Below are 14,794 nucleotides of genomic sequence, written 5' to 3' on the forward strand. Positions count from 1 at the left end.
TACAATAAGACCACTGGCGGGTGCAACGGTGGTAGTCGGGCTAATCATCCCGTCGTGTAGTGTTACACTGGCTACGGGGTAGGGATCCCTCGGTTTCCCTTTCCCCCCTCCACCCCCGGTGGGCCATCCATCCATCCACACTCCCTCCCTCTCTCCCTCCCTCCCTCCTCCTCCTTTCCTCCCAATCATCATCCCTACTACCTGGTATTGGATCAGTTATCTGTTATCAGCTAGTATCTCTTTGCATGATCCTTTCCAATTTCATCGACCCTTCTCCGGGCCCTCCTCTCTTAAGTCTCCGTTGAACAGCCTCAATCTCGTTCCTCTCTCTTGGGAAAGTTCTGGTTTCAACATACACCTCCCCAGTTACCTCCAATCCCATCTCCACCGCCAAATTCGAACTTTGCTTTGGTTTCACTTTCCTCCTGCATTTTCCTCCTGCATTCCAGATAGCCTGCCAAGACACCGAGACACGTACTGCCAAGGTTGAGCCCTGCTAGAGTGTACTGGAAGTCTTGAACGACTCTCATTGTGCTTGGGATGAATCGAATGCAGCTCAATAGTAGCAAGGGCGGGAAGTTCTGGTTCAGATGCAGCTGACTCTCATCATTGCTGGTGTCAGACCACGTCTGCTGGCCGATGCTCAAGTGCTCGTCTTTACCAACGCAATGCTGACACTACATAGTAGGCAAGCGTCCTCGTATCCCTGCTGTAACTTAGACATCAACCTCAACATGCCAAACCGGGGCTTCGTTCACACTATTCACTCAGACCAAGACAAAAATGTGCCTGCCCATCAGTGAGTTTCATGGTAGTCAAGCAGGCACGGATGAAAATAAGTTTCGACGACTAAAACGTGTCGTTATCCCGAGTGTTGCTTCCCAATCATGCCATCAGATATTGCAGCAAAACGCAATCTCCAGGTTCATGCTGGGCAAGCAAACGTAACCATTAGAGATTGTGCTGCCCTCGTATACCCATGAAGATGTAACCATACTTTTCCATGCTTCTGAGCATATCGCTTCATCCACGATCTAGGCCCCTACAAGGCGTCCGATTTATGGCGTCAAGCAAGCAGCCTCTGGATCAACAGAAACCTCTCGTGCAGTATCTGCATAAGACGAGAGAAGCAGTATTCGGCCATCGCGGGAATGGAAAAACAGGTTTGTTGCTTGATCGGTGGCCATGAGTCACATACATCGTCGGCGACGTGAGCGTAGGATTGTCTTTGATTAGTGCTTAAAGCCTTCTGGCGGTTGACAGCCATCTTTTGTCAAGGTCTGTCTCCTCTCAACTAGTTCTGTATGTAGCGTATTAAGGTATCTGAGAACGTCGACTGCAGTAACACGGGCGGCTTGCACAGGTATCTGCTCAGCTTAGGCTTTGAGATTTCTAGAGGATAAGGATATATCATATCCAATTCAGGAAGGCGACCATGGTTCTGCGCATATTGATGCCCAAGGCTTTTATATGAACGTGTTCACTTCTGCCCAAGTGGCTGCTATATATCCGCATGTAAGTGTACAGGTTACCACGAAGAAACTTCTCCTGAATGGGGACTTTGCCTTCCAACATATGACCAGGAGGATTGAATTCATGAAGAACTGGTACAGATTCCGTTGCAACTTTCCTCAGCCTCATCCCCTAATCCTCATCGTCGTTTCACCGCATGCCGGACTGACTGATGTGAGCAGGGATGGACAGTCGAATTGCGGATGAATCTGGGATTGCCAGGTGCTTGGCCAGCTTCTCCAGACTAGCCTTCCATCGTTCATAGTGTACCATAACCTCCGGATGAAGCGAGGTACTTTGTACATGATCATGTATCTCGACAACGGAAAGACGGAAGTCAAGGCTGCAATTGTGGCAGTAGTTAGGTTTTTCTCACTCGAACAATTGAAAGGAACCTGGTACTTACTCAGCAATGCCGCCTTCATCCCGAGCAAATCTCATTTGCATCGGCAGTTTCCTCCTTGAGCTCTCAATCAGACTTATTTGAGCTGGGTTCATAGTGGCATTGAATTCATCACAGACCGTCATATTCTCCCCAGGCGAGAAGCCTGACGAACCATTTGTGCAGCATTTTTGGTCATTTGACCATCGCGGCTCTGGCTTGAGCTCGGGTTGCTCAGAAGTCTGTAACTTTGAGCGGATGACAAGCTTGCAGGGGACTCGCGGCAGGGTACTGGAGACCGAGTGAGAGCAAGCCCTGGTTTGTGTATGGCGCCCTTCGGTCAACGTCATGTCTTTGTTTAGCTGCTGGGTTTCAAAGATAAGAGCTGGCCAACTGAACGAATGGTCGTGGCTGTTCTGAGATTCACTATCACCTGCTCTGTTTTCAAACTACTGCCGCTGACACCCTTTCTTTGAGTTCAAGCAAGCTTGATGACTGGTCCATGGCGAAATATCCCTATTTTCCCTCGCGTGTTATTGACTCCACTCAGGAGAAGACTTCCAGTATTGGGACTCTGAGTCCAACTGCACCGGGAAATGGAGGGGAAGAGGACGAGGGGATCTCACGCATGGATTGGATTTATACATCTTGCATCTCGCCCTGTCGAATGGCTGAATGTTATTTCAGGTTCATCTCTGAAGGCACAAATCTCTGCACTGAGGCAATCTTCCCTTTCTGACCTCCAAAATGAGACTCTGTAATTTTCTTAGCAAAGGGTTCCTAATCGGCATTTTCGTGGGGGTACTTAGCTCGTGCCCGACACTTTTGGCTGACTGCTCGCTCGAGTCTACTCCGGCTCCTTCTTTGCTTTCAACCTTGACAGATGCTATCCACGAACCCGGAGTGGATGGCCGGGTCTCAGATCTCGCTCGTGCCATACAAGCAAGGCTTGCAGGAAGTATCGCTCCTCCGATTACTGGAAACGGCTCCCTACCCCTGGTCTGGAAGATAATCGAGAAGATCTTCGCCAAGGGTCGGCAATTCACTCTTGTCGATCTCGCACTCAAGATTGTCACTTCAGAACTTTTGTCACAGGACATACTCATGGGACTCAATCAGTATCAGACCTCTCGACTAAACTTGCTTCACAACAGAAATCCAGTGCTAGCACATCAACCGCTATATCTCAGGAAAGCTGCTCAAGATGTGCCCTATAGTGTCGCAGAGGAGACTCTCCGGGCCGCTATTTACATACGAGACGATCTGACCAGGAGAAAAGGTGAACTCAAACCCGTTCTACTTGTTCCTGGCTCGGCCATTCCTGCCGGATCAATGTTCCAGTCCAACCTTGCAAAACTACAAAAGGCTATACCAGAAGTAAGCATGGCCTGGGTTAATATCCCTTCCGCTTCTCTAGGGGACGTCCAAGTCAACTCGGAATATATTGCATATGCAATCAATTACATCTCCGCCCTCTCGGAAAGTAATCTGACGGTCATAGCATGGTCTCAAGGAGGTCTCAATACCCAATGGGCATTCAAGTATTGGCCGTCCACTCGCGCCGTAGTCACGGATTTGATTGCGATCAGTCCCGACTTTCATGGGACTGTGGAGACAACACTTGTTTGCCCTATCCTCTCGAACGTTGTCTGCACTCCTGCCATTTGGCAACAAGCGTGGCATGCAGGCTTTGTTCGAGCGTTGAGACGCGTCGGAGGCGATTCGGCCTATGTGCCCACGACGACTGTCTATTCCTCATATGATCAGATTGTGCAACCGATGAGTGGAAAACAAGCTTCTGGGATTCTTCAAGGTTCCCCGGCAGCAGATGTGTCCAACAACCATTTGCAGACTATTTGCCGGAATTGGCCCGGCGGGGGTCTCTATACCCATGAAGGGGTTCTCTATAGTTCTTTGGCATGGGCGCTTATCGCAGATGCGCTTCAGCATGATGGCCTGGGAGATCCATCCCGACTCAACCTCACGAATGTGTGCGGGCAATGGCTCCCACCTCAGCTAGGCGTGGAGGATGTGAAGCGCACAGAGGGATTGCTGCTGATAGCCGTGGCCGAAGTTCTCAAATACAAGCCGAAAATCTTTCATGAGCCTGAGGTTGCGGACTATGCTTGGTGAAGGGTCGGTCGTGCGCCACAACTAGTGGGCCTCTCGATGACCATTTTATCCTTTGAGCATGAAAGATTTGAAAGATTGATATCAAATTGTGAAAGGGGTGATATTGATAAGGCTTCTACTGTGCCTTTTATCTTAGCGCAATCTGTGCCAATTCTAATGTCAGACGGTGCGCCAAGGGGCAAGTGGGACAGCAAAAGGATTCGTACTAGTTATGCCTCTACAGGTTCCACTCTTCACAGGAATGAGACCGTGAAGTAGCCTAGTAGGGTCCAGCCCACGTCGTTATGTTCGTCTAGGCTCCAGCCCTCATCTCTCTGTGAATCAGAAATTATATGGACTGTACAGGGATATGTATGTATATGCGCTGCAAAAGACTGCGGAACATTTTGTCTTGGTGACTGGCTAGATTATTGTGAGAGCAGCCGGTCCGCAAAGGCACTTGAACCATCTCCGATCTCGGCGGATCAGCGTCTCTTCTTCAGTTCCGCCAAGTTTGGGGCATAGATCAGCCCTCAATGGTCAAAGTAGACGAACTCAAGTGTCATTTGCTTGCCCGAATTGAGCGAGAACCACAGGTTCACAACTAATTGACTCGAAGCTACTGTATGTGTTAAGTACCTTCGTGTTCTTCTCTGAAATCAGATTTTGGCAATTTAACCATCATTGTGCCAAGACCTTTGAAACGTCACGAATGGACAGCCACCACCACGAATGGATTCAATAACCATACCACGTCTTTGGTCACTCAGTACGTACCGAGTACGAATACAGGGACATGTAACCGATGTCCGATGCCCGATGTCCGATCTCAGCAAAGAAGATATCGCCGTACGGGTGACAACTCTTAACCACGTATATGGAGAAGTAGTAAATCGATTCTATTTGCCCTTCCATAGTAGTATGAGGACTACTCATACGTACAGTAACTTACAGTCTATAATGAATTCAGTTGCTGGTTGTAAATAAGTGCCCCAGTCCGTTTCGTTCCATTGTTCCATTCCGCACCGGAGGTGACAGTCGACGAATCTGGATGGATTGTGGTGCCTCAGCTCCACTTTCCGAAACGCCGCCAAGAGTGTCCGCCTCGCTTAATCGTCAGCGTCCTTCTCAGCCATTACGTTGTCACTGACCTTTCCTGGGCAAGCTTGATGGAGTGTTTTCCAGACTTTGCGGGCTTCTAGCCTATTGCAAGGAAGCGTTGTCCCCGACCACACCCCGTTTCCCTTTCTAGAGTGGTTTTCACACTCTCCTGCTGGCGGACACACTGCTGCTACGTACTACTCCTGTTGCCGTACTCCGTACGGGGGCGAGTACGTACTCCAGTACGAGTAAATGAGTAGTTCCTCATTATGCAAACTCCAAAGATGGAACTGTTTCTTTTCCTTGCCCTCCCCGCTCGGCAGCGTCTCCGATGATCACCCTCGACCGATGGCTCTGAGATCGAGTGACGACCGTGCTGGTTGATTTGATCGTTTCCTCTCCGTCTGCCGCGTGTTTCTCTCTCTTTTTTTTCTCTCTCCCTCTCTCTTCTTGGCCTTTTATTCTCGAGTTCATTAGTCGTTGCTTGTTGGTTGTATGTCGCCTTTGGAGGGGATCATTCCTCTCCCAGTCACTCCTTCAAAATGTTATTCCTCTGGTTCTTGTCATTATTTGCTCTCCGAGGTGTGGTCGCGAAAGCCGAGACTGATAGTGATTTGATGTCCTTCGTCACGGTAAGTGATGGGCAGAAGTGCTAACATCGACCATCGTCTGTCATTAACTGACTAACTAACAATCAATCAGCTGCCGGAGGTCAGAGCATTAAAATTCGATATTGCCTACTACGATCGCCCGGCTATCAGTCCGGGGTATTGGTTCGTTGCGCCATATGGCGTGATTGATCCAGAAGCACCCACGAAGCAATGGAAACCTTGCCAAGTTGGACCCTATATTTATGACGCAGATGGTGTAAGTGCTCATCTTCATGCTTCTTTCTTCCCTTCTTTTCCATCGCTCCTTGAATCTGTCTCTCTGCTGTATCATTTCTCTGTGACCTGTTACGACAAGGCGGAACGCTCGTTTAAAATTGCCTCGAAACTACGGAGCACTAAGCTCATCAAGTGTGGATCATTAGGTTCTCATCTGGGCCGGATCTTGCATGTTTGACAACCGCAACATATTCGATTTCAAGGCCGTGAACAATATTGACAACGAATCTCACCTTTCATTCATTCTTCAACATGGCTACAACTCCGGTGCAGCGGACAAAGGATATGGTTACATCCTCGACCAGCATTATGAGCCGGAGAATGTAGTTGCAGTGACCAACGATCTTGGGGCCTTTAATATGCATGAGTTCAATGTCCTCGACGGCGGAAAGACAGCACTAGCTTGCGCCTACCGGAATGAATACGTGGATCTAGTAGACCTTGGCCGGCCAAACGAGTACGGTTGGATAGTCACGGGGGGGCTCGTCGAGCTGGACCTCGCGACAGGCGAGGTCTTGTTCGAGTGGAATTCACTAGGATACATTCCCATTCATGAGTCTGTCAAAGTAAACGCCGACTGGCCGGCATCTAATGAACCTGGCTGGGATTATGTGCATGTGAACGCGGCAGACAAAAACGCGGCAGGTGATTATCTGCTGTCTGCCCGATTCACGAGCACGATCTACTTGATATCCGGCGAGGACGGACGCATCATTTGGCGTCTGGGTGGAAAGTATTCTGATTTTGTCCAGGATTTCACCTTTTCCAAGCAGCATCACGCGCGGTTTGTGGATTCTAACGCCACGCACACGACTATCTCTTTTTTGAACAATGCGTCTGATGAGGCGGAGAACGAGGAGACGGTCTCGGCTGCGATGTTCGTCCAGGTCGACACAACAACCATGACGGCCCGCCTACTTGATCGGTACGACCGGCCGGACGGCGACCTAACCAGGCTTCGTGGCAGTGTCCAAAGGTTGCCCAACGGCAACGTCTTTGTTGGCTGGAGCGAGCGGGGATACCAGAGCGAACATAGTCCCGACGGCAAGGTACTGATGCAGGCTAAATTCGCATCTACGCGCTTCTCTTCTTATCGGTCGTACAAATTTCCCTTCGTGGGTCGGCCTAGCCAACCGCCGGACGTTGTGGCATCGGTCTACGGGACAGACGAGACGGATATGGCAACCATCTTGCATGTCAGCTGGAACGGTGCAACGGATGTTGCATCCTGGAACTTCTATGCACGCGTTGACCAGCAGGGTCTTCCGGTGCTGATCGGAAACACCACCAAGTTCGACTTCGAGACCATGTATATCGCCGAAGGCTACCTGGACTGGGTATCAGTGGAAGCAGTCGACGGGGATGGCAACGTTTTGGGCACATCAGAGATCCACCGGACAGATACACCGCCGAACTGGCGCCTGGCCGGATTCCAAGGTGATGCGAAGCCCACGCCGGACGATCCAGCTATTCTATATGGCAAGCAGAAGGCGCCAGAGGAGGACGTGGAAGAGGTCGATGAGGCATATGAAAAGGCCAAGGAGGAGGCCAAGGCCGTCAATATGGCCAATGAGGTCATTCACGGGGTGGGTGGCCTACTGATTTTCATTTTGGTGGTGTGTTCCGTTGGCGGGCTCCTGGCGGGCAGCTACTGGGTGCTTAAGCAGCGTCGTATGCAGGCATACTACGAGGTTCCAGTGGTGGAGGATGGTTAGCAAATGCATTGATTTTGAGCGGGCAATATTGTTCTAGAGAGACATATATAACTTACCTATTAGTACATACATATCAAGATATGTGTATATATCAATATAAATATGAATATGCATATGAATATATTTTCAATAAACTTGAGTGTATAGCCGTCCTAATAAGCTGCCCGTAGTAGTTACTGTACATACCCACAAGGTGTACTTGCCCACGTGGCGCTAGTCCGCAAACAGCCTCATCAGCCAAAAACGGGCTCAAACCAACCAAACCAACCAAACCTGAACTGAACTGAACTGAACTGAACTGAACCTTGCAGAGCCACTTTTTGCCTACAATCAATCAATTGCAACTTAACTCTGTAGTTACTCGATATCCAACAGCATCATTGACTCAGTAGTACGATCCATTCCTGCTTGCTTTGATACATCGCCCTCTCTCTCTCTCGTTTCCTCCTGCGCTTCTCATCATCCTCATCTCAATCTAAATCTCATGTCGGCCCTAATCCGGACTGTTCCTCGCCCACTGCGTGTCTCTTCTCGGGTGCTTCTCCAGCAACAGCAACAGCTCCAGTTGCAACACCGCCGCCCCTATTCCGCCCCTTCCTCTCCCTCGTCCTCTTCCTCTTCTTCCTCTTCCTCCTCCTCTCCTTCTCCCTCTTCCACTTCTTCTCCCCATCCTTCCCCTCAATCCACTCAATACAGCCGTTCTCAATTCAAAGTCCTTCCGTTCTTGATCATTATTGGTATCGGATCTGGTTCCTTTATTCTACTCTCAAAGTCCCGTACCGGCGTTCATAAACCCAAGCCATCCGAGACCGTTTAAATTAAGTAAGTCAATTGTCGTTGTACAGTACCTTCAAGCACCTTGCTATATTGACCCCTCTTTCCCGCTTCACTCCCCCACCAAAACAAACTAACATTTTTATCTTCTACCTGATTTACAGGACTCGAACCCCTCCGCGCCTCCCGCTCCCCACCTTCGCCCCCGCCGCTCCCTTAACAAAGTCTCTCCATCTTATTCTCTTTTGGGAGAATTCAATCAATCTCAACCGCCTCCCAACGAAAATCAAATACAACGAAGAAAAAAAAACAAAAAACGAATCCCTTCCTTACCAAGATGTCCACCCCGCGCTTCTCCCCCACCACTACAACCGTCGTCTTCGTCCTCGGCGGCCCCGGCAGCGGCAAAGGCACGCAGTCTGCCAACCTCGTCCGCGACTACGGCTTTACTCACCTGTCAGCTGGAGACCTGCTCCGCGCCGAGCAAGTCCGCGAAGGGAGCCAAGCCGGCGAGCTCATCCGCACCTACATCCGCGAGGGCAAGATTGTGCCCATGGAGATCACCGTCAAGCTGCTGTCCGACGCCATGGCCGAGACCCTGGTCGCTGGCACAAACCCGGCCGCCAATGCAGGCAGCAAGCCTCGCTTCCTGGTGGACGGCTTCCCGCGCAAGCTCGACCAGGCAGTCTTCTTCGAGGACACGGTCTGCCCCTCCGAGATGACCCTCTTCCTCGACTGCCCCGAGGAGGTGATGGAGGCCCGCCTCCTCAAGCGTGGCGAGACCAGCGGTCGCGACGATGATAACGCCGAGAGCATCCGCAAGCGCTTCCGTACCTTTGTCGAAACGAGTATGCCCGTCGTCGAGGCCTTTGCGGCCCAGGGTAAGGTGGTCTCCGTGAAAGCTACCGGCGATGTCGGAGACGTCTATAAGAGGATTCGGGCGGGCCTCCTCGAGAAGGGTCTGAACCCCCTGTGAGTTCCGTCAGGAGAATGGGCGATGGATCGCAGAGATTCCAGGGCTTGTTTAACAGTCTCTTCGATGATGATACGCGTGTGTGGTCGATGGTGTCAGCGTTCTGAAGTACATATATATCCATACCTACATACACCGCATATAGTTTTGGAGATTCGATCTTGTTATAGATTTGTTGCTGGGCTGACCGGCCTGATTCTACATTTTGGTTTGGAGTTTTCTGCCCCTGATCTCCGCCATTGCCTCCGTAAGGACGCACAAATCCCCCAGGTGAGGTCCCTCTGCCATGGGGCGGAGATACAACAAGAAAGGTCGTCTTAACGGTTGATTCATCCTCCATGTTCTAGGTACAGCACACCACCCCCTGACACCACAAGCGATCAAACCGTCCATCTCGATCCGACAGTAAAATAGAACAATTCTAGCGTTAAACACAAGAAATCAGTTACAAACACCCAATCCCAAGACGAAGAATAAGCGTTAAACACCGCTGCCCAGCCATGACACAGAGATACTTTTAAGTCTTTTTTTTCTAGCTCGTCCCTAGCTCCGTCTGCGCGGTTTGAAGGGTGTGGTATCTGGTAGATAGTAGGTCGAAAGACATAAAAAACAAGGTATGTAGGTCTCATCATCAGTCATTGATCCTTCCCCGCATTTCCGTCCTTTCATCATTTACTCAACCACAGCTTCCACGGGTGCACTGGCGACAGGAGCGGCCGGGGTCGAAGACTGGTTCTGGTTGTTGTTGTTGTTGTTACCCTGCTGGCGACGACGGTCACCCGACTTGCCCTTATCGGAGGACTTGCCCTGAGCAGCCTCCTCAGCCGCCTGGGCCGCCTGCAGCCCTTCGCGCACGAAGCGCTCACGCTCGGAACGGACAACACCCAAAACGCGTTCCAGGCTACGGCGCCAGACCATCAGGCGACCTTGCACCTCAGCCCACTGCTTCTCACCGAAGACGCGGTAGGTGGCGCGGTGGACGAGGAACTCAGAGCGCAGCTGCGAAAGCTTACCCTCGACGAGACCAGCACGGATGGTGTCAATGACCCACTTCTCAACATCCTCGTCCGACACCCGCAGAGCATTGGCGATTGTGGCATAGGGCAGAGAGCGGGAGGGGGTAGTAGCGGCCAGCGAGGCCAGGGTGAGCAGGCGCATCTTGGTCTGCAGAGCATCGCCGGCCTCGGCCAGCACACCACCTGAGATACCAGCCAGAGGGCTGGTGGCAATGAGGGCCTCGTAAGCGTCAAGGGTGTCGGCCGTGAAGATCTCGAGCAGCTCGAAGAGGGTGCTGTCGCTGGCGCGCAGGGCCTGAACGGCGTCGGAAGCGGTCAACGGAGTGAAGTCAAAGACGGCGGGAGAGGTGAGCGCAGAAGTCAGGGCACGAACGGCCAGATCGCGGGCTTCGGAACTGGAGGCCTGGGCTGCGGGGATAGTCTGCAGGGCTTGGACGACATGGGACTGGGAAAGCTCGGCGTCACCGGCAGCTTGAGCGGCATCAGCGATTGCCAGGTGGAGGCGCTGGGCCTCCTCAGCCTCGAGCTCCCAAGCGGCGAGCCAAGCAGGCAGCTGGGAGGTCAGCTGGGGCTTGAGGGCGTCGAATGCGACCGAAGCACCGGCCTGGCGGATGACGGCAACGATGGCCAGAAGAACGTGGTAGCGGCTGGAATCGGTGGGAGCGAGGGTGTTGAAGATGGTGGACAAGATGGAGATGGCCAGGGAGGGACCGAACTGGGGAGAGGCGGAAATGGGTTTGGCGAGGTAGGAGCAGATGCGGGAGAGGAACATGTCCGGATCGGAGGCCTGATGAACGAGGTGGACGAGGAGGTTGTAGGCGGAGATGATCTCTGGTTTGCGTCAATTGCGTCCATTTGTCATAAGTCTTTTGTGTCTTTCTTCGTTCCGCAGCAACAACCAAAGAACTGCTTACCCTTCTCGGGGGCCGCATTCAGGACGGCAGCGGCGGAGACCAGCTTCTTCAGAACCTCATCGCGCTGCTTGCGATCAGGTTCGGTACCAGACTGTTCCTGCTGACGCAGAGGTTCCAACAGTGGGGCGATGTCGGCCTGGAGACTGGACGCGGCGGCGTCGGGCTTGCGAAGAGCATCGATGTACTGGGCGAACTCATCGGCGAGTTCGGTGAACGAGCCCTCAATGAGGAGGGTGGTGGAAGGGGCGGGCATCGTGGTGGATGATTAGAAGTCGATGTCGAAAGATCGATCAATGGTTGTACGGAGAGGAGGTTCGTACTTTGGGGAGAGGGGAGGAGGGGGGGCGGGGGGGGAGGGGGAGAGGAGGAGAGGGAGAGAAAAGAAGAGAGAGGGGAAGGGGAAAGGAGAAGACCGAAAGAAAATTGAGATACAGGAGATAAGAGGGGGAGGAGAAGTAGGGGGGTTCCACCAGAAAGGAAACAAGATCCAAAAGAGAAGCAGAGGGAGAAGAAGGAGGAGAAGCGAAAGAAGCGAAGATGGAAAAGGAAGGGAAAGAAAGAACTTACAAGCAGGCAGAGATTGGGCGGTGGAGAAAATTCCATTCCGTTGTGGGAAAAACTCTTGGCACCGCTTCTACCATCACTAAATTACTTGGAATACTGTGGGATGCTCCTCCATCTACAACAATATAACAACAACAACAACAACAACAACAACAACAACAACATAATGATTATACACTGAAAAAAAGAAAAAAGAAAAGAAAAACGAATCAGCTCAACGGCGGATTAAATTAATGTGCAAGGATCGACCCCTCCTATGGGCGCCCAGCGGGGAATAATCGTATTTGACATCAAGTCGTAGAACATACAGCCACCACAACAACCATCACCCTTCTCCCCCTTGAAACATGGTATGACCACTACACAGACTCGGAGAAATGTCTTGGAAGGCATGTAGCACTCTAACCCCACACCCACAGACATCAAATTATGCGAACGGTCCCAATCAGTTGATGTTTGTTGACCGGCTTGCACATAACACGCCCCTTCATTCGGGTGGTTTCGCTCTCAAGTCTTTCACTTACAACACCAGGCGCAGTCCCACAAACAATGCGGTGGCCAACAGACCGGTGGCATGCTCCTGGGCCAAACGAACGGCAGCGTTGGCCGTGGACGAGCTGCTAGTGCTGCTCGAGGTGCTGGTCCCGGTAGCCGTGGTAGACTTGTCAGAGCTAGTGCTGGTGCTGGTAGCCGTGGTCAAGCTGGTGGCGCTCGAGGTGGTGGACGAGGTAGTCGAGGCAGCCGACGCATTCAGGGTGCCACAGGTCTTCTCATAGTCCTTGCAGTGCTCTTCCTCAGTCAAGCTGGACGAGTTGCTAATGCACTGGGCATAATTGGCCTGGCAAACGAAGAAGGGGACGGTCTGCGCATAAAGCGACACGTCGGCGGCGGAACCGTTGGAGCAGATGCAGGAGAAGTCCAAGGTAGTCTGTCGCGACATGGTGAGCGGTTCGTTCTCTTAAATTGGTTCGGCTATGCGCTTACCGAGTCGCAGGAGTTGCTGGTAGCGACTCCACCACAAATCTCAGGGCAAGAGTTGCGCTCCGCGGTACACCAAGAGGCTGGAATCAACGAGTCAGTGAAGGGTGAGGAAGACGACATCGCATATTAGCATACCGCGGGTGCCAGAGGAGATGGCGTTCAGGTCGAACCCATCAGGTAGAGTGTAGTTGCCGGTCGAAGCGGCGGTGGCCGAGGCGACCAGACCGAGGGCGAAGAGCGAGGAGGCCAACATGATTAAGTAGATATTCGAATTGGCGAGGGTAAGATGGTGATGTGTATATCACAGTCGCAGTAAAAGACGTGCAAGGTAAGAAGAGCAGGTATGGGGTAATTGCACGTAGTAGACGTTATAAAGAGATGCTACTATTCTGGGGAGGGGAAGGGGGAAAGACAGAAGTGTAACAAGGAAGAAGAGGAGAAGAGAGGAGAAGAAGGAAAGGAAACAGGAGAGGGAGAAGAAGAATTGATGATAAGAGAGCAGGAAGAGAGGAGAAAGGAAGCTGAAGGAAAGAAGCTAAGCCAAGAGGGTAAAGCAGTAAAGTAACAGCAGCAACAACAGCAGCAGCTACAGCTACAGCTACAGCTACAGCAGTCCGGCGGTAATAATAATAATAATAATAATAATAATGCTAATAACAGGATGGAGAGGAGAGGAGAGAAGGTGCCACAGCCAGTTTAGATCCATCCTTCCTTCTCCAGTCTTTCTCTGCATACCTGAGTTACCGATAGTTACTTAAGTTACTTAAAGTTACTTACTTAGTTTGTGTATATGTTTATTTTGTTTTAGTTAGGTAAGTTCCTATTTTCCCCTCCTTTCTAAGATTTTTTGTGTTTTTGTTTTGTTTTCTTTCTCTTTTTTTTTTATTGTTGCTTTTCAATCTCCCCTTTTTTTTACATGCACACGCGCGCTGCTCTTCTTTTTCTTCAATTCTAGTTCTAATTTTTCAAATCATGGCCTTCATTGATGGTTCCCGCATGATCTAGAAAACAGATACTTACTCTGTACACCCAGATTACTAGCAGTACGATCAATAATAATCAGACTGGGGAATTTTCGGTGCACTAGTGAGTAGTCTAAGATGACTAGTCGACTCCGTTGTCAATGATGAATGAGGAGATGGAGCCAGCCCTTGGCACTCACTGGATTCTTTCCCATTATTATCCGGCGGGAAATTATTCGTATGGCTGGTGCCTTGTTTTTACGCTGTCTAGTTACTGATTTGATTGGTCAAGGCTACCCTAGGATGCGAGGGGAGCTTCGAGTTGAAATGAAATGAAACGAGCGAACAGAAGAGAAACTCGTTGACTGCCACTAAGTAGGCCGTGCGTGCAATGCGCAAGATGAACTCCTTCCTGCAGCTGCGGCGGGGGAAGGGGAGAGGGCAGTCTCCCCTATTCTCTGTGTGATCCATTATGTTACCCAGTAAGTATACATAGGTCAGGCGACCCAATTGTGTCTTGTCTTGTCTCCCTGGCTTTGGGCCAGGAATGTTGCCCAGCCCAGTGGTATGGTATGAATGAAGAGAGGTTGGAGGTTGGTGGAACCACTGCAAGTGCGAGGTTGATAAGCAGAAGGCCCAATTGAGTTTGGGGGCCTTGGTTTAGGGCCGGCACGAAAGAGTTTGTTCCTGCCCTGCTGCCACTCAGTAGACTCGGTAGACTCAGTCGCTCAGTTGCCAATAATTTGGGTAGATTATTTGAATGGGAAAGACATAGCCGCCCACTCTTCGGAAGAAAAGAAATATGGAACTTCGAAAGTGATGCCAGTGAAAGTAATTTGCTGTTACAGTCTAGAGAGGTAGTACAGTACCATGACAGTAAAAGAGGGACCTGAGGACTGTA

The 14,794-nt window shown here is 51.1% G+C and overlaps 5 protein-coding genes across 5 annotated transcripts; 3 read left to right on the plus strand and 2 right to left on the minus strand.

The window, feature by feature from the left end:
• Window positions 1–2,641: 2,641 nt before the first annotated feature.
• ASPACDRAFT_20730 (putative lipase) lies at window positions 2,642–4,027 on the plus strand (the record flags this gene model as incomplete). The annotated part of the gene is made up of 1 exon (XM_020198970.1): window positions 2,642–4,027. The coding sequence occupies one exon, from the start codon at window positions 2,642–2,644 to the stop codon at window positions 4,025–4,027; it is 1,386 nt and encodes a 461-aa protein (XP_020061693.1).
• A 1,216-nt stretch (window positions 4,028–5,243) lies between these two features.
• Window positions 5,244–7,758, plus strand: ASPACDRAFT_74852 (uncharacterized protein). Its single transcript, XM_020204321.1, has 3 exons — window positions 5,244–5,739; window positions 5,810–5,974; window positions 6,141–7,758. Exons 1-3 carry the CDS (start codon window positions 5,650–5,652, stop codon window positions 7,707–7,709), a joined length of 1,824 nt encoding a protein of 607 aa, XP_020061694.1. The 5' UTR covers window positions 5,244–5,649; the 3' UTR covers window positions 7,710–7,758.
• A 1,062-nt stretch (window positions 7,759–8,820) lies between these two features.
• Window positions 8,821–9,459, plus strand: ura6 (uridylate kinase ura6; the record flags this gene model as incomplete). Its single annotated transcript, XM_020198956.1, has 1 exon — window positions 8,821–9,459. The coding sequence occupies one exon, from the start codon at window positions 8,821–8,823 to the stop codon at window positions 9,457–9,459; it is 639 nt and encodes a 212-aa protein (XP_020061695.1).
• A 669-nt stretch (window positions 9,460–10,128) lies between these two features.
• On the minus strand, window positions 10,129–11,639 carry ASPACDRAFT_38927 (PCI domain protein; the record flags this gene model as incomplete). Its single annotated transcript, XM_020200527.1, has 2 exons — window positions 10,129–11,303; window positions 11,387–11,639. The coding sequence occupies 2 exons, from the start codon at window positions 11,637–11,639 to the stop codon at window positions 10,129–10,131; spliced, it is 1,428 nt and encodes a 475-aa protein (XP_020061696.1).
• A 523-nt stretch (window positions 11,640–12,162) lies between these two features.
• ASPACDRAFT_74854 (uncharacterized protein) lies at window positions 12,163–13,318 on the minus strand. The gene is made up of 3 exons (XM_020204322.1): window positions 13,067–13,318; window positions 12,935–13,011; window positions 12,163–12,878 (listed from the first exon to the last, which is right to left on the minus strand). The coding sequence occupies exons 1-3, from the start codon at window positions 13,182–13,184 to the stop codon at window positions 12,471–12,473; spliced, it is 603 nt and encodes a 200-aa protein (XP_020061697.1). The 5' UTR covers window positions 13,185–13,318; the 3' UTR covers window positions 12,163–12,470.
• Between the last annotated feature and the right edge of the window lie 1,476 nt (window positions 13,319–14,794).

Source organism: Aspergillus aculeatus (assembly GCF_001890905.1).
Source record: "Aspergillus aculeatus ATCC 16872 unplaced genomic scaffold ASPACscaffold_1, whole genome shotgun sequence".
Taxonomy (NCBI): domain Eukaryota; kingdom Fungi; phylum Ascomycota; class Eurotiomycetes; order Eurotiales; family Aspergillaceae; genus Aspergillus; species Aspergillus aculeatus.